This window comes from Caenorhabditis briggsae (genome assembly GCF_000004555.2).
Source record: "Caenorhabditis briggsae complete genome, chrI, whole genome shotgun sequence".
Taxonomy (NCBI): Eukaryota; Metazoa; Nematoda; class Chromadorea; order Rhabditida; family Rhabditidae; genus Caenorhabditis; species Caenorhabditis briggsae.
In genome coordinates, this window is record NC_013489.2 from 4,523,333 (window position 1) to 4,541,419 (window position 18,087).

An 18,087-nucleotide genomic window follows, 5' to 3' on the forward strand; every position below is an offset into this window, starting at 1 on the left:
AGTTCCGAAATTACCGAATTTCGTAAAATTTGGAATATTTCGATTTTGATCATTTTGGAATTTATGATTTCCAACGACTTTCGATTAGAAATCATACCATACTAATCATAAAAGCGCGAACAATTGGGGAAAAATTTACAAACAGATTTCGAAAACCCGAAAAAAATTAAAAGAAATAGACATATCATAGTCCAAAATGCTTTAATGCTGAAAAAAAAGCTTCGGAAATGTTCCAATGATACATTTTGGAATTTTCAGAATTTGAAGGCCCCTGGTTTAGTACTGTAATACACTATAGTTTACTGAAACTCTCGTAGTCTATAGAATATCTAAGATCTGAAAAATAGTAAAATAAGAATGTACAGTAAGAAAATACGCATTCTGTGTCCCATCTCTAACAGTTGCAATCGTAGTAAATAAGGAGTGTCTTTGTTCTTTCTTCCGCAAATTATTAGTTTACGAAACACCCCAAAACTTGTTATCAGTGGAGCATACCCCGAACACGTGTACCTTGTAACCTTATGAACCGGATTGCTAAAACATCCGAAACTATGAGTGGAAATGGGGTCAAAGGGAGCTTGCTGTACCTCAAGAATAACAAAGTAATTTCAGTTTGTTTACTAGGATGATCTTGTTTTTTGAAAAATAAAAACTTCTAGAAATAGAAGCGTGGGGCTGGAAATCGAGGACGTATCCTAATTGAAGGAAGAACCGCTATCGGGTTACAGAACATTTAAATCGTTTAGTTTTAAATAAACCAAGTATATCATCATCAAAAAAAAAAAACAAACCGGGGAATTCAATGAAAACGAACAGTATGACCTTTCGTTTCACATGATGTGAATGACCTATTACGGTTTATTATAGATTTCTAGTAGTAGCTAAACGAAGAAGTGTGAAGTGTTGATTCATCATCATTTGACAAAGAAAACTTTTTGAGAAACACACACTCTCTGACGCTTTGATATTCTGATTTCTGGTGGTTCAGTGTATCGTGGGAAATGATAAAAGTTTTGGTTGAATGCCAAAAAGGTTCAAAAGATAATTATTGCTATCATTCTTGTCCCGGCAGCGATGAACCTTGAGAATTCATTCAAAGACGCATAGTCGGTCCTGGAGCGAAAACAGTGACATGTTTTCTATAAATTCGTGCGCCTTCGATACCGTATCTCAAAATTATTGTATTTTTGAATTTGCTTATAAAGAAGAAAGAAAGGCAAAAATGGGTCAATGTAAATTAATTTTGAGATACAGTATCGAAGGCTCATGAATTTTTATTCAAAAAATTTTTGCTTTTTTTCTCTTTGCGACGATGCGCCTTTGAATAAATGTTCTGCTGCAAAGTTCACCGTCGCCGGACAAGAATAATACCGAAAAAAAAACTAGAATTTTCAGAAGAACTTCCTGCGAAAACTGACGAAAATTTGGGCTTTTTCAACACTGTCAGTGACCAATTACAGAAAAGTAGAACCGATTGCCTTCCGACTTTCAGAAGTTCCACTTGACCAATTATCCAAAAAGTTGAGAAACTATGAAACAAAACTGAAACACTAAACACTACAGATTTCTATATAGTTGATAAAATGTAATAATGAATGATGTCACCCCTTTCTTCAGGTTTCCACCACATCATCTATACACTAGCTACACCTATAATCATCATTTAGAAGACAACACAACAGAACCAATATAAATGAATTCTTGAGAAGTGCAAATTGCTATAGCTCTAGGTCGTTGAGCCCTATAAGTGTTTTGGGATACATTTTCCCTTCCAGAAGCAATGCCAATTTCCAAACGTCGAAGACGAAACGCACTGGTTATCCCTATCGCACGCTATTTCAAAGAGCCTGGTCGGAAAACGCGCCCCAGTGAACGTGAAAAATCACTGCGCAACGTGTCAAATTTCGTTGGCTGAAGTTTAAACTTCTAAACGTTGAACAAAAAAATCGCGATTTGCAACGCGTTGACTAAAAATATTCAGGTCAAATCCACGTCAACTTTGAAATTATTAAATTTCGTCTGGCCTAAAAGTTTTCTGGGGCGCGATTTTTGAGGTTTTTTTTTGAAACACCGTACCATCGGGAAAGTGCAAACAATTCTTTTATGGGAATTTCGGAATTCAATGTACAGAAGTTTTATCGCATCATCAAGAAAAACGCATAAATTAGATTGGAAATAAATTAAGTAAAGCCTGAGAAACAAGTATTTAACAAAGAGTCAATCAATGATTTTTTCGTTTGTTTCTCTTTGAGATGTTGGACGTGGTTGGTCTAGCGATCGGCACGGATTGTGGTGGATGTGGATCTTCAGGAGTGGTGGCCTCTTCTCCGGATTCTCTGGCTTCTCGAGCTTCTCGTGCCTCTCGGGCCTTGGCGGCTACGCGATCAACATCCAAGTCATATGGAAGAGAGCAGGAGAAGATCATATTCCAAATTGGCCAACCAATGATAGTAATGAGATAGAAATGCCAGGATCCGAAAGCTGCGTCGTTTTTGATCATATTCCGTATGAACACTCTCGGGACGCCAGTCCATGTGTCGAACTCTTTTTTCGGAATGAAGGCAGTCGAGTATCCAGGAGTATACCAAGCCAGAATGGTTATAATAGCGATTGGATGGAGCAGGGCCAACACTCCGGAACGGTAGAGACTACGAGCTCTGAAAATTTTTTTTTGGAATGTTCGAATCGTAGTTATAGGAATCTTCCGTTTTTTTTGTATTTGTAAAGCAGGACTTTACTATTGATACTACTACTACTACAAAAATTGAACTTCTAAAACCAGATAAAGGAGAGTTTCAGTTGGTTCGAGAATACTGTTATACTCCTACAAACATCTGGAAGATTTTCAATGTTAGACGCCGTTTTGTTTTTTGTACTCAAAATTTTAAATAACGTCAGTTTTTTCCATGTCACCTTGAATACAAATAAAAAATACATCATGTCCTTTCAGATCATGCCCCCTACAACCCACTGAATTTCAGATCACTCACTTCTGTGGTGACTCGAACGTCATTAAGAACGTAATCGGGACGACGATGGCGGCTGTGAAAACTCCAAGACCAAAGTTGATGAGGGAGAGACACAAAATGGTGATGGAGACTTCCAGAAGAATGAAAATTCGCATGATTGGAATACTAGTTGGACGGATAGGATGACTGGAAATGATTTTGATAGTTAGGAGCATATTTCAATACAAAGAAACTTGCATGGAAAACAAATAAAGTCCGAGTGGCAACATCGTAACAGCGAGGTATATGATCACAATGTCCATTGAGCCTGTGAGTTGTCCCTTGCATCCATCAGGCCCAACGAATGGGAACTCAGTCGAAAACGCGAATACTTCACCAATATTTGTGAAGATCCACTGTGTCATCAAATAGATTGCATATCCGCCGAGGTGAATTCCAATGACGGCAAGCGGGATTTCAGAGTTGCTGTCGACTTTCAACCACTCATTGTAAGCGGAAATTAGAAGAGGACATATGAGTATGAAAGACGGTAAGAGGTAGAAACCGATTGACAGGAAATGCATATCGTCGGCTAGAACGTACCTGCAAAAATTTTCAGTAAGAATTGAGGTTTTTGAACGAGGAAAACTATGAAAGCGACTTCAAAAACTTTCAAAAATCATTGGAAATATTTTCTTTGAATTGCTTAAGAGCTCATAAATAGATCAAAAAATAAGAAGATCAAATCGTTTTCCAGGTCTACTAAATCATTTTTCGAGCTATTAGAAAAATGAAAAACAATCTCCTGACGGAAGACCTAGCACTTACATAAAATAACTCTGATGTAGTCGCTCAAGTACGTTATTTAGCATACGAGACACCTCCTCAACGAACTGCACTGACTGTCTTTCCGTATAATCGTGACTCAGACCGACGGTTAAACCCTGAAATTCAGATTCAGATGATAATGAGATATGCTGTGCAATAAAGGGGGAAATGAGAAGAGAGAGAGAGAGAGAGAGACGGAGACGGAGACAAAAAAAAACAAGTAAAGAGAAATTCTCTCAGAGAATATGAGAATTAATCTGTAGAATCGAAAAACCGCGAGTTAAACATTTTAAGGGGTTTATCAAGGTAAAACTAATAGGCAAGTATTATTGATGACCTAATAATTTGAATGGATTTTTGATGGTAAAGTTCAATTGGGTGTCATCCTACAGAGGGAGAGAAAGGAGAGTAAAACTGGCTAATGAAAACGTTGGAAGGGTTGAAGCGAAAGAAAATGGAGAAATGTCGGGTGGAGGGGACGGCGCCCTTTGGTTTTACGACTGAGCGGCACAACGAGCACTTTTCTATATGAGATTCGTGCTCACCTAATCCTACACGACGTTTGTTTCGCCAAAACGGACGAAACCAGTAAGCTTTTTCAATTGCACAGACACTAGTTCGCCGTTGTGGCTAAAAAGCGATTAGTGTCAAGCGAAAGAAAACCAATCAAGAACCAATTTGGGTGCGGTTAGTATTCAATTTACCTGGACTCCATACTTTCCCATAACACTATGAATTCCTTCGATTGACACAAATGCTTGCGTCATTAGAGCTTTGATGGGGACAGTGAAAGGGGAGTACTCCATATATGAATTCTGAAATTAATTGAACTTTTTGTATTCTGGTACATATAAATCGGTGCTGTTGATGAGAAACTACAGTAACCCAAAAATATTTTCATGTTCCAGATTCATTTTCTCGTTTTCTACTGCTTCTTCAGTCAATTTTTCAGTTATTTTTCTCCAAAAAGTCAGAAAATTAAATATTTTGAAAGCAAAACAATTGACTGGAAAAGCGGTGAAAATCGAGAAGATATGCCGCGTTCAAAGTTGATTGCGAAAAAAAAACATTTTTAGGTTATGGTAGTTTTCATTTCTCTTCCAAAGCTTCAATTTTTTGTACCCAAATAATAGTTGTAATACTTAGGATTATTATAATAACCTACCGTATGACGATGAAGTGTTCCAAAAATGGCAACTTTCGAGTGATGTTTTGAATCAGCTATTTTGACGATCCCATTGAAAACGTCTAGATTGACTTGTTGTCCATTCAACCCATTAGTTTGAATATTGATGATATGTTGTCCTTTTACTGATATTCCGGATAAATCATAAACCACACCAGCAATTAGAGCACCCGTTTGTGTTTGAATTTCATCTGCTATAACTGTTGCATTCCTTCTCGTTTTCGATGATAGGGACTCAATTTTCTGATACTTGAAAAGGAAGGCATCCAATGCAAACGCAGCTTGTTCTATTGAATCAGGTCCGTTACCTCCATCTACAAAAGCGAATACGAAATCTCTGGCCCAATAAACTTGATCCTTCGCATAATCTACGAAAGACAACATTCGAGTAATCATTCTCCGTGCGCTCTCCGACTTTCCCAACTGAACAACAATCAGTTGTGCTTCTGCACCATCGTTTCTTTGTCCTCGCACAAATCCGTAAACATTCTCTCCTCTTTTTGGATAACCTGCAATTGTCGATTTCCATTTTTGAGTGAAACACTGTAATCCAAATTCCGAGAAGACATCCATAACAAATTCCTGTTGAGACTTTGATTTTGGTAGTGATGTTAAACTCCTGTACAACTGAATTGCTATTCCACTTTTATCGAATTTCGGTGTCACAAGTCCCGGCATTAAAGAGTGTTCTGATATTCTGAATAACTATGAATACGGTTACCGGGAATTGTATGCAATCTTAATCACCTGGTCACTTCCATATTAACTGGATCGAAAAGATATTGTGAACAAAAATAAGCTCCAATATATGCCAGAACCAGAGCAATTTTCCTTAATCGAAGAATGCGTTCCAGAATTTTGGGTCGAGCTAACCACCATCTTTTGCTATTTCTAGGGCCATATCTGATGGATTTCAACTTTGTGAAGTTACTCGATTAGACGTGTGAAAAATATGTGTGTAGCATTAGATGTGAACAGTTATCAGAAGAGAGGCACAAAAATTAAGATTTTTAATATTTATTTTGATGATTAGCAATTTTTTTTGATTTGAAGCTTTTCGAATTTTGTGAGATACACAGGAAACAGGAAAAAAGTACTTGGGATCAATTCAATTCCGGAACACATGATAAGTAGAAGAAAAACTGATTAAAAATCTCATTTCAACAAGAATAAAATATGATAACCACACAAAGATTGGCGACCCGTCATTAACTTTTTGATTTTACATTATTTAGATTAAATTACACATTTTAAGAAAAGAGCCTAATGAAATAATTAAACAGAATACTCGAAAGTGGGTCTTGCAACAAATGGATTTGCAAGGGGGTTGAACCATCGAAGACCAAACGGACCGCCGAAAACCAGCTGTAAATTCTTCCAAGAATTGTTTCGTTGTCGTTCTTCTTCATCCATCATTGCATTTCTACTGAAAGAAAAAAGGAGTTGCCAACTAGATGGGAAAGGGAAATTTTCAGAATTGGAATATTCGGAAAAGAGCATTCCGAAAATTCCTCAGCCTGAAAAAGAACTTTAACAATAATGCAAACGTACCTTCTCATCGATTCGATCGTTGTTTCATCGTTGCAGATGGAAGAAATCTGAGTTCCGAACATGACAGCAGTGAAGATAGCAAAAAGAATGGATTCGAACAACAAGAATATTAAAAGTAGAGTTGTTGCAGGTGGCGTAAGAGAGGAACACTTTTGCCACTCGGCACCAACACATAAAACAAACTGCCATATCCCCAGTAGAGAGCATGCATTGATAGTAGGGCAATATACATCTGAAAAGAGCCTTTGTATTCAAAAAAGGTGATGCTGAACTCACAGTGAATAATACGAAGAACTTTTGGTTCCCTTCTCCAACGCAGTTATTAACCCAAGGACAGTGATGGTCCATCCTTCGAATACACCTCTCACAAACCGAGCAATGATGAGCACGATCAGGTTTTATACTCGAACATTTTTGACATTTATATATTGTTGTGTGCCCATTGAGAAGTTGCATTCGTTCAACAGTTTCTTCTGTGCAGTCTCCCTTTGCAACAGCTCCTGGATCTGTCATCATTGTCTGAAAATGTTAAAATAATACAACAGATATCCGCTAGGTTTGTTTATGAACCAGTCAACTAGACAAAAGAAGAATGAATAAAAAGAAACCTTTAGATGGCTAGTAACCGCCAAAGCACTGAAGAATTCGAAAAGGACAAAGTTGAGAAACGTGTGTATCGGATATTGGTCCCATGAGTATATCAATACCAGAAACACACAAACTTGTCCATATGCTATCAGCAACCATGTCACCACAGCACACATTATGCCGCATGGATCTCTTACGCACCATGATCGACCACAACAGTTAGTTTTCGTTTTGATAAAAACTGTCATTTTGTTCTGAAAAATAGGAAAGTATTTTCAGGTACAAAGAATTTTCAGCCTCACATTATTAATTGAATGCTAACTCATCGATCAAGTGATAATTGTCGTTTGCCTTCCATTAGGTTGGTATTTTGTTCTTGTTCGTGGAAGTCTGAAAAATAAAAGATAATACGAATAAGTTGTTGTTAGATTCGAATAGGTAATCAAATAAAGTGGGTAGGCTGACAAGGGAACATTTCAAGTGAAGGTAGGAGTTAGCAGAAACCACCTACATAAATCGAAAGAGCATAGTCGAAAACCTATAAATTCGTTTTCAAAGTCTGCTTACGAGACATTTGAAGTGCTGAAATTTCAGTTTCAGTGCCAAAAATCCCATTTTCAGTAAAAAATCGTCAATTTTCAAATTTGATTTTCTCCATTCCTAGGTTTTAGGACTTGAAATTTTTTGTGTAATACTCAAAACTATGTGAAATTTAATATTTCGAACATTTCCTGAAAAAAAAAGTATTTTCGGAAAAGTTTTGGAAAGTTTCAAAATTTGCCTAGGTTTTCGCTGGGCCAAAAAAAATTTTTTTTTGGAAAATGTAGAAAATGTCTGAAATATAAAATTTCACATAGTTTTGAGTATTACACAAAAATTTCAAGTCCTAAAACCTCCTAGGAGTGGAGAAAATCAAATTAGAAAATTGCCGATTTCACACTGAAAGATTTTTGGCACTGAAACTGAAATTTCAGCGCTTCAAAGGTCTCGTAAGCAGACTTTGAGAACGGATTTATAGGTTTTCGACTATGCTCTTTCGATCTATGTAGGTGGTTTCTGCTAACTCCTACCTTCACTTAAAAGGTTCCCTTGTGAGCTAAACGTTCAGAGCTGTTTTCCGTCCTCGAGGAATCGTTGCCTAGCAATTTTGTAATGTTCTAGACAGAAAAAATCCTCAAGGAAATAGAAAAGCAGTGAGAAAGAATAGCACAAAAGAAACACATTTTTTTCGAGCAGTGAATGAGAACTGGCTCTGTTGAGAACAGAAGAATCAATAAATTAAATATGAGAAGTTGTTCGAATTCGAAGTGAAATTTGAACTGATGAAAGTGTAGCAATTATGTCTTTGGATTTACAGATAGTCTTCATTCAGAATAAATGCATACCACTCTGGTAATCGGTTTCTAACCAGTTTCGGGAAATTTTCCAACCAGATTGGGTAACGCGCATTTTCCAACCAGATTCGGAAACTTTTTATTTTCCGACCAGATCTGGTGATTTTCTGACCAGATCCGGCCGAGAAAGCTGATTTACCAACCTGATTCAGACAATTTTCTAACCAGATCTAGCCATTTCTGCTCCGGAATTTTCTCGAATCTGGTTGGAAAACGATTACCAGAGCAAGACGTATACTTTTTTTTCGCGAAATTGCCTTAACTTCACGAGATGTCAGTCAAATAACACTCAACTTTGAATCATAGAATGAGTCGGAAGAGTACGAGTGTTTTCGTTACAAATGACTCATAAATATTCAGAACGCCTAGGCCCAGTGGAGACCGAGAGGATGCAGAGAACGAAAGGGGAAACAAGATCTGATAAATGTTCACTGAATAATTGAGGAATAGGGAAATAAGAAGCTGCACGAAAAGAACAAGGATAAAAAAGAGCATTTACATACAACTTTGTGTGTATTCCAGATATTGGAAGCCGAGAGCGGAAATATCAATCTTCAAGAAAGAATGTTGCTGTGCTTTCCGTGTCGACAGCTTCTCCTTTTTGAGAGGAATGCTGTTGGTCAGTGTTGAACGAGTGGACGGAGACACGCGGTCGCAGCTCTCTGGTATTCGCGTCTGCGTCTCCTCATTACCACACACTATACCTTCCTCGTTCTCCCGTTTTCTTAGGTTTCGACAAAGAGAGAAGAGGATAATACTCAGAAAATACTGAGTAAATAGAAAGAAGCATAATTTCAGCAAAAAATTTAAAAAATCTACAATTTGGAAAGAAGAGAAGGACATCAAATTCACAGGTGAAAAAAAGGAGACTTACGCGAGATCCACGTGTTCGAGTGTTTCGCGAAGGCAGAAATTACCTGAAAATGTTGACTCGTTTGTAAAATCCTAATGAGCTAAATAAAAGTTTTTGCGATATCAAAGAGAGTTGTTCTAAAAACAGCTGGAACAAATCGAACAACAAACTTAGAATTCCTTTATTAAAATAAGTTAATTTATTCGAAAATGTCAGGAGCACATTCGCCATAGTTGAAGATTAAATACATGGAGATCTTCGAAACTAACAACAACAACAACAACAAAAAACAAATAACATAAAATAAAAGAAATAGTGAATTTTGACAGATTCAGATAATATCCGCGATGTTCATCGGCATTTCGTCGATTTGGGTTGAGTAGTATTGCTCGATGTCGCGTAAAATTCTGACATCATCTTGTTTTACAAAGTTGATTGCAACTCCTTTGCGTCCGAAACGTCCTGAACGGCCAATACGATGGATATACAATTCACGATTGTTTGGAAGATCGTAGTTGATGACCTAAATATTGATTCTAATTTTGAACCGCGGTAATAAAGTATGCGTACCAGTGAAACTTGTGGGACGTCCAATCCTCGAGCCCAAACATCAGTTGATATCAAGACTCGCGTGTTTCCAGCACGGAACTCTTTCATAACTTCATCCCGATCTTTCTGTTCCATATCTCCATGCATAGAAGAAACTGTGAAGTTAGCTTCTTTCATTTTGTCCGTTAACCAGTCGACTTTCCTGCGCGTGTTACAAAAAAGAACTGCTTGTTAATGTATCGTAGAGATCGATGAGAGTATCGAACTTCCATTCTTCTCGATCAACAGCCACAAAGAACTGCTTGATACCTTCGAGAGTGAGCTCGTCGCGTTTGACTAGGATTCGAATTGGGTCTGTCATGAATTTACTCGTCATTTCGAGAATTTCATGAGGGAGAGTAGCAGAAAGTAGAACAACTTGAGCTCCTGGAGGAAGATATCTGTAGATGTCATACAGTTGTTCTTTGAATCCTTTATTCAGCATTTCATCAGCTTCATCGAGAACCAAAAGCTTTATGGCGCGTGTACGGAGATTTCGACGACGAATCATATCGAAAACTCGACCAGGAGTACCAGATACTACATGCTGCCCATAGTCCAACTTTCTGATATCTTCACCTAAGTTGGTGCCACCAATGCAAGCATGACATTGCACATTCATGTAGTCTCCAAGTGCCAAGACCACCTGAAATTCAAGAAATAATGCTCCACGGCGTTGGTTTTATAGACGCACCTTTTGAATTTGAACTGCAAGTTCTCTGGTTGGGGAAAGAATAAGAGCTTGAGTCTCTCTGACTTGTGTATCCAGTGATTGTAAAACAGAAATCGAAAACGTAGCAGTTTTTCCTGTTCCCGACTGAGCTTGTGCAATAACATCGCGAGCTTTAAGAATGGCTGGAATCGCTCGCTGTTGGATCGCAGACGGCTTTTCGAATCCGTATGCGTATATTCCACGGAGGAGCTCTTCCCGCAGCCCCATCTTATCAAAAGTGGGAACTACATTCACTTCTTCTGATGACTCGAATTCCACTGACGCCATGTCACTCTTTTCTTGTTTCTTCCCATCAGACATTTTTTTCGGAGTTCTGTGATAGATCATTGATTTACCAAAACGATTTTTCGCTTTTTTCGATAAGTTTTCCGAAGTGGCACGGCAACAAAGGAGGGAGCGCAGTAGAATAAGGGAACGATGAACAGAAATAGTTTAAACTTCATTGTACCATATACAATTCATGTTGTTCAGAAACGACAGCCACGATGGTGTAAAATTGAAGCCATGTGTATAGAAAAGTGACATGAACTTTGCGGACAATCGGATCTATCAATAATGTTACACATACAATAAATGAGAAGAAGAAGAAAAATAAATAGTATAATTGAAGTACAGAAAATAGCTGTACCACATATAGACTATTCACCATTTGCAAATATCCTGGCCGTCATTGACTGGCTCAGGATGTGGGCGAATGGATGATGTCTACCGGGTATTTGGAACAGGAAGACTCACTAGACATATCCGAGAGCCTAGGAAGTTAATAAGCCGATACCGAAAGTGAAGGAAGTGTGAGGGAAATATCGAGCCTTGAAACGAACTGCGCGCTGCGACCAAATACAGAAAGTGTTAGATGTCATTTTTAAGCGAAGTTTGGAAAGGGGACAAATATAGAATTTTAGGGGAATGAAACATTTAGATGTTTAGAAATTCAAAAGGAGAAAAAAGTGGCAGCGAGAAGCAAAAGAATACCGCAAAAGAAGTTTAGAAAAGATGGCCGAAGATGAGTCCGATCAGAAGAGCGGCAACTGCAATCAGGACTACTTGCAACGTTGGGAAGGCTCCCTCCACGAGAGCGCCATCCGATTGGTTTTGCTGTAGCTTTCGATTTTTCTGAAATCACATTATATTACAAGACATTGTCAATTGTTTATTACCTTGAGCATAACTTCGATTTCCTGCTCCAATCCATGAACTTTCTTCTGCAACTCCTCCTTCTCGTCAATTGTCGACTTCAGAGATTTACGAAGGGATGCGACGGTTCCATCTTGCTGGGAAGAAGGAGCAGAGAAAGAGCTTCCGAGCTCTCTGTAAATAGCAAAGATTTTCAGATAAAAAATAATATGAATGAGCTTACTGTGCTTGTCCAGCAGACGCAAATGTTTCTTCGTTACCGTTGACAGTGAACGTTTTGTTGTCGTCTCCAGAAGCTGGATTTTTCTTATCCACGAAAGTGACCATCAGCTTACTGTAAGTCAACTCCGCTGGATCTACAATCTTCCAAATAGACTCCAAGTCTTGGAGATCTTCAGCTGGAGCAACACACGATTGAACCATGAACTTGTGACGACCAGCGTCAGTTGGAATTCCTTCGAGAGGTTGCAACATAACTGTTATCTGCTTTGATTCTCCATTTTTAAGAAGACCTATGAATATTCATGTAAAAAAGTTAATGACAAATTATCTTACCAGAGTTGGGACGGACGCAGTATTGCTTTGGGGCAGTAGTCTTGACTTTGAAGCAGACCGGATTCGCAGTTATGTTTTTAAGTGTCATGTGTGCGGTGACAACATCGGAGAACGGACCAGTGAAAACAAGTTCACGATGTGGAGAAACTTGCAGAAGACTGTGCTTTTCCGACATTTTTGCTGCAATCACAATATGAAAAGGAAGAAGAAATATGAAGAAGGAAAGTGAAAGACACGAAAAAGTCAGCGACTATGTTCACATTCTAGCGTTATCAGTCAAGTTTTGCGATGCTTAGAGTCGAGTCGAGTGGAGAAATATTGCCATCGAATATTTGCTGGAATCGATCAAGACCACAGCGAATCTGTTTTGGGCAACATGAACGAGAGAGGAACACGTGCTAGAATGCCTGACTGGGACATTAAAGGTGGGGGGACAGGAGATTTTACGGGGGATTTTTGGGGCCAGAGTATGCATTCTACCGTGACGGTGTACAACGTTTAATGTCACTCTGCGTACAGCTGTCGTCCTCGCCTTTATGTATGCAATCGGGCGACCGCTTTCTCTTTGCCCGTGTAGCTCAGTCGGTAGTGGCGCCGCACCCTCAATCCTCGTCCCACACGTTCAACTCCTCGAGAGGCATATTTAAACGAAATTTTCGAGAACATTATTTTTTTCATGTCCCCCCACCTTTAAATAAACATATGAAACAAGACTGGTACTTGAAAGAAAGAAAATAGAAGAGAAAAGATAAAAAAGCACCAGCATTGACTAGTTCAGATAGATTAGCAACGTCAGTTGGATTCGATTCAAATTCTGAAAAGGGCTGCAACGCTGTCAGATGATGTCTTCTATGGCTGATGCTGCTGCGACAACGATGCTGAGACGTGGAGAGCGCACGCTTTAGAAAACTATGTAGTCTAAAGACATTGAATACAGACGCAGAGGGAAAAGATATCTGCGCTTCCCACATCGCGCGACCTCTTCTTCTCACTCTCGTCCCCACTGACTTATAATTCGAGTGTGCGTTGTTTGCGAGAGGGAAGAGGAAAAAGAAGGTCGGGGTGAGTGTGAGCGAAAATGGCTAGTGAGGCACACGAAAACACACGTCGTAAGACAAGAAGGATGATAGGAAAACATCACAAAACGCTAAGAGATGAAGACCGATTGAATTAGGATAAAGGGGTACAGAACTGGAAGACTAATAGTAAGGACACAACATTTCAAGTCAAAATGTACCTTTTTTTCTAATGTAACGACTATTGTCGGAAATATATCAAAATGAACAGTTAGTCGAATGAGTCAAGTCGAGCCCACGAGGTAACCAAATTTTTGAACTGTTCAAAACGCTAAGAGATGAAGACCGATTGAATTAGGATAAAGGGGTACAGAACTGGAAGACTAATAGTAAGGACACAACATTTCAAGTCAAAATGTACCTTTTTTTCTAATGAACGACTATTGTCGGAAATATATCAAAATGAACAGTTAGTCGAATGAGTCAAGTCGAGCCCACGAGGTAACCAAATTTTTGAACTGTTCAATTTAGAAAACATTTAGCATAGAAACGAAAAATGAGAAAAAAAGGAGTATAGGCAGAAACACCCTTCTGCTGTACCACAAAGAGCCACATTCGAGATACACATATCCTAGGATAGAGACGGAGCATTCACAGAATAGACGAATATCGGGGAAAAACGAGAGACAGAACGGGCACTAATTCTGAGTGTCTATAGGCATCGGGTAGTTGTGGTTCATTCCGCCGTTTAATGGAAATAGTGTGCTCGAGGCGGCTTCACCATGGCGACGGGGCCACTGCGCTTGATACATCCAAAAGCATTGCGTTTGCTCATCGATGTAATAGATGGAGAGAAACTGGTGGCAAGTAAGAAACCGGGAAAAACTTAGAAAGACAAGCAACTGGCATCGACTATCAATCAGCGGGGTTATTTACACAATGATTTTTCATCACCGCAATGGTTTGAAAACTCCGGAAGAAAAAATAAATCCTTTGTAAAGTACAAAAACTGAATAAATTGTTTCTCATCTGGTTTTAATTTTCGGAGTCCTAGAGAATTCTCTAGAGAATGTGACAGACTTGTTTTTCGACAGCTGAAAGCTGACGAATTGCCGACAATTGATAAATTTATATAAATACTCGAAAATAGTGAAGAAGAATTTATAAAAAAGCTCTAACCAGAAAACAACAAAAAATCACCAAAAAGAAAAAAAATTGTGTGTGGGGGTGATGCGAGATCGTACCGATTGGAAAGATTTGAAGTCCGAAAGAAACGAAAGCGAAAGAAACGAAACCGTAAGAAACGAAACGGAAAGAAACGAAACGGAAAGAACGCTAAACCGTGCACAGTTTTGCTGAAATCGCATGCGCAGGCTGCAAAAAAGGGCAGAGTTTTCTCTAAATCTTTTTCAATTCAGAAATCTCTCGTTCAATTCAGATAAACCCCGCCCATTTGCAGCCTGCGCACGCGATTTTAGCAAAACTGTGCATGGTTTAGCGTTCTTTCCGTTTCGTTTCTTTCCGTTTCGTTTCTTACGGTTTCGTTTCTTTCGCTTTCGTTTCTTTCGGATTTCAAATCTTTCCGATTTGTACGGTCTCGGTGATGCATCTCCGGCGAATGCGCGTAATTTAGTAAGCATTGTACGCAAACAGAGTGCATACAACTTGTGGCGCAAAATTCAAATAGGGTTATTCTCCAAAATGTAGAAAAATTCGGAGAAATGGAGAAATTTTCGCAAAACCGCGGAGAATGAACCAATCTCGCTGAAATTTCGGAGGAAATCGGAGAAAATTATAGAGAGCATATTCACAAAATGTGAGGTCAAAATATCCACTTTGACCATTTTGTCTGAAATTCCAGCCAAAATTTCAAAATTAATTTTGCGATCCCAAATTTTGGGGATATGCTCTCTATAATTTTCTCCGATTTTCTCCGAAATTTCAGCTAGATTGGTTCATTCTCCGCGGTTTCGCGGAATTTTCTCCATTTCTCCGAATTTTTCTAAATGTTGGTGAAGAACCTCAAAATAAAAATAACTTTTTATCCTTCTTTCATAAGCTTATGCAGTGAAAGCCAGTAATAAAAGTGCCCGACATTATATTTCTTTGATTCTCAACTTTGAATGACCCTTCTGCTTATTATAATAGCTCTTCAATCAGAGGGGCGCTTCTTCTTCTTTTCCGAGGATGTTTTTTTATCCCAAGAATTTTTTTAATTTGGTATTTTTCAGATTTACAAGTAAATGACATCAAAATCAAATAGAATCAAGTTATGGGAAGAAAACTGCCCGGTGTTAAAAGATTCGAAATTTCTGCAAAACTATCAGTTGTATGAAGAAATCATAGGGGAAGGTGAGTATTAACTCATAAATTCTTGCAATAAACATGAGTTATATGATTTAAATGTAAAATGAAATTGCAGGATCATTTGGAACAGTAATCAGAGCGAAATGTAGATGTTCTCAGAAATTAAGAGCAATCAAAGCAATCCGAAGGATAAATAAAGTGGACATGCTGACGATTGAGCTGGAATTGTTATCAGAACTTGGTGGACATTTCAATATTGTTAAACTATACGATTTTTTCCATTTCAATGGTTCAGTGGCTATTGTTCTTGAGTATTTTCCACATTGTGCAGCAACAGAGCTCCTGTATCATTCAAAAAGTGATGATAAATTTGCACTTCTGTACATCCGAAATCTTCTAACTGCTGTCTCTTATCTTCATCAAAATGGATATGTGCATCGTGACATCAAATTATCCAATTTCTTGTATTCACATAAAACCAGAAGGTATGTTTCTTTCTTGGCCACGTCCAAAGAAAATTTATTTTCAGCTTCCGACTTGTAGATTTTGGGCTAGCCACTATTGACCGGTCGAAAAATGAAATGTCTAGAGTGAGTTTTTGTACAGGGGCCGACGAAAAAAACACCGACGGTTTCAGAATGCCGCCGCTTCAGCCATGTGCAGAGAAGGACCTTGTACTGTATGTGATGGTTTTGGAACACCCTGCATGTTTTGCGGAAAAAAGCCAAAGAGAGAAAATGTTCACATTGTAAGTATCAAATCGGCTGAAAACATTGTACGCTTCATATGGACCATTTCTCAAATTTGTTCTGTTATAAAAGCTTTAACAGCTAAATAGACCCCTCACTATTCCAGGTTGGAACTCCCGGTGTCCGTGCTCCGGAAATTCTCTTCGGCATTGGTCTGTGTAATCCCGCGATAGACATTTTTTCTTGTGGAATTGTACTTCTGTCACTCGTATCTCTGAAACATCCATTCTTCATGCCAAAAGATGAAACAGAAAATATCTATCATCTGGCCTTCCTACTAGGATCTGAATCGATAGAAAATGTACGTTTAACGAAAAATGTTTTGCTAAATACCAGAAAACCGTTTATGTAAAACTTAATTAGAACTATTTTTTGCGAACGATAATTATTATGTTTAACCGAAAGATTTTTGCCAATAAGTGCTAAAAAAATGGAATTAGAATCAGTATTATTCACCTTTAAAAAATTGGACCTATGAAAGAGTAACGCCGGTGGCCATGGCCAAAGGACCCACAATGTTAACTACAGTAACCTGAAAAATGAGCTGGAAACGCACGAAAATCGGGAAAATAAAAATATTTTTAGGTGACGGTATTTGCCGTTGTGAGACCCTTGACCACCAGCTTTTCTCTTCCAAATCTCTAATTTTTTGTACCATCATAATATTAAAAATTAGTGTTAAATACAACTGACATTCATAAAGGTGAGTGGGGGGGAAAATTAAATTGATTTCCAGATGGGAAGACTTGAAGGACTGCGGGTGACACTTTCGGAAAAACTTCCTCCTGCCGATTATTATCACTTAGTGATGTCGCTTAGGCACGGGTTTCAATATATGCGGATGAATTTCACACCTAAAAAGTGTCAACTCTGTCACAAAAGGTCTTATAACAACCCGACGGGAGTATGTTTTTGTAAGTTTTTTTTTCTTTTCGTTCGGAGAGGAACTCGAGAATTACAGGCCGAGAAAACTACCAAACCAACATGTTCTACACTGGAGAGAACGATAAAGATATTATGACACTTTATGTGGATCTACTGTATAGAGCACTTGAGGTAAGGATACATTTCTTAATGTCGTTTTTATTAAAATATTTTCAGCCGGATAGATTCAAGCGGTACACTGCTGATCAGCTACTTTGTGTCATCGAATCATTCGATCGTCGTCATAACTACGTACCAAAACCATTGTCAAATAGAGATGATGATTAATACTAAATTTTTACTTGATTTTTCATTAACTAACTCATGTCCGGTTCTGTTTTAACGTGTATTGTTTTAAATGCTTGTAACGGGTTCCTAGTGCTGTATAAACTGTTTCCAATTGACTCGCTTTCTAGGTCGAAAATAATGTTTTTAGTATCAGGCACTTCATTGAAGAAAAAAGTAGCACTGAATATAAAAGATTTGGGAAAATGATAGAAAGTGACAGGATGGGGGAAACGTAACTGAGAAATGAAGGCTCTACAGTACCCGACAGAACTGTTCTCTAATTTCAACAAAAAGTTATGGTGTATTCAGTGGGGACTGTAGCTTTGAAGGAAGGAAAAGAAAAAAGAAAGAGATAATGGGATCAAATAGGGAGACACTTTTTTGGTATGAATAGGGAAAACGAAAATGTGAAAACTTGAAGAGACACGTAGGGAATTGGTTCTAC

At 38.3% G+C, this 18,087-nt stretch overlaps 4 protein-coding genes across 4 annotated transcripts; 1 reads left to right on the forward strand and 3 right to left on the reverse strand.

Annotated features, from left to right (window-relative positions):
- Positions 1 to 2,221: 2,221 nt before the first annotated feature.
- On the reverse strand, positions 2,222 to 7,349 carry Cbr-hpo-3 (the record flags this gene model as incomplete). The annotated part of the gene is made up of 9 exons (XM_045244141.1): positions 2,222 to 2,657; positions 2,991 to 3,155; positions 3,207 to 3,551; positions 3,777 to 3,892; positions 4,481 to 4,591; positions 4,942 to 5,659; positions 6,514 to 6,745; positions 6,882 to 7,032; positions 7,122 to 7,349. 9 exons carry the CDS (start codon positions 7,347 to 7,349, stop codon positions 2,222 to 2,224), a joined length of 2,502 nt encoding a protein of 833 aa, XP_045092557.1.
- A 2,330-nt stretch (positions 7,350 to 9,679) lies between these two features.
- CBG04018 lies at positions 9,680 to 10,969 on the reverse strand (the record flags this gene model as incomplete). Its single annotated transcript, XM_002639379.1, is given in 4 exon segments — positions 9,680 to 9,871; positions 9,919 to 10,099; positions 10,113 to 10,582; positions 10,631 to 10,969. The coding sequence occupies 4 exon segments, from the start codon at positions 10,967 to 10,969 to the stop codon at positions 9,680 to 9,682; spliced, it is 1,182 nt and encodes a 393-aa protein (XP_002639425.1).
- Positions 10,970 to 11,653: 684 nt separating this feature from the next.
- Cbr-vpr-1 lies at positions 11,654 to 12,533 on the reverse strand (the record flags this gene model as incomplete). Its single annotated transcript, XM_045244150.1, has 4 exons — positions 11,654 to 11,782; positions 11,827 to 12,090; positions 12,119 to 12,315; positions 12,359 to 12,533. The coding sequence occupies 4 exons, from the start codon at positions 12,531 to 12,533 to the stop codon at positions 11,654 to 11,656; spliced, it is 765 nt and encodes a 254-aa protein (XP_045092556.1).
- A 3,084-nt stretch (positions 12,534 to 15,617) lies between these two features.
- Positions 15,618 to 17,642, forward strand: Cbr-cdc-7 (the record flags this gene model as incomplete). Its single annotated transcript, XM_002639377.1, has 8 exons — positions 15,618 to 15,726; positions 15,797 to 16,166; positions 16,211 to 16,271; positions 16,319 to 16,429; positions 16,537 to 16,731; positions 17,167 to 17,344; positions 17,392 to 17,486; positions 17,532 to 17,642. 8 exons carry the CDS (start codon positions 15,618 to 15,620, stop codon positions 17,640 to 17,642), a joined length of 1,230 nt encoding a protein of 409 aa, XP_002639423.1.
- Positions 17,643 to 18,087: the final 445 nt, after the last annotated feature.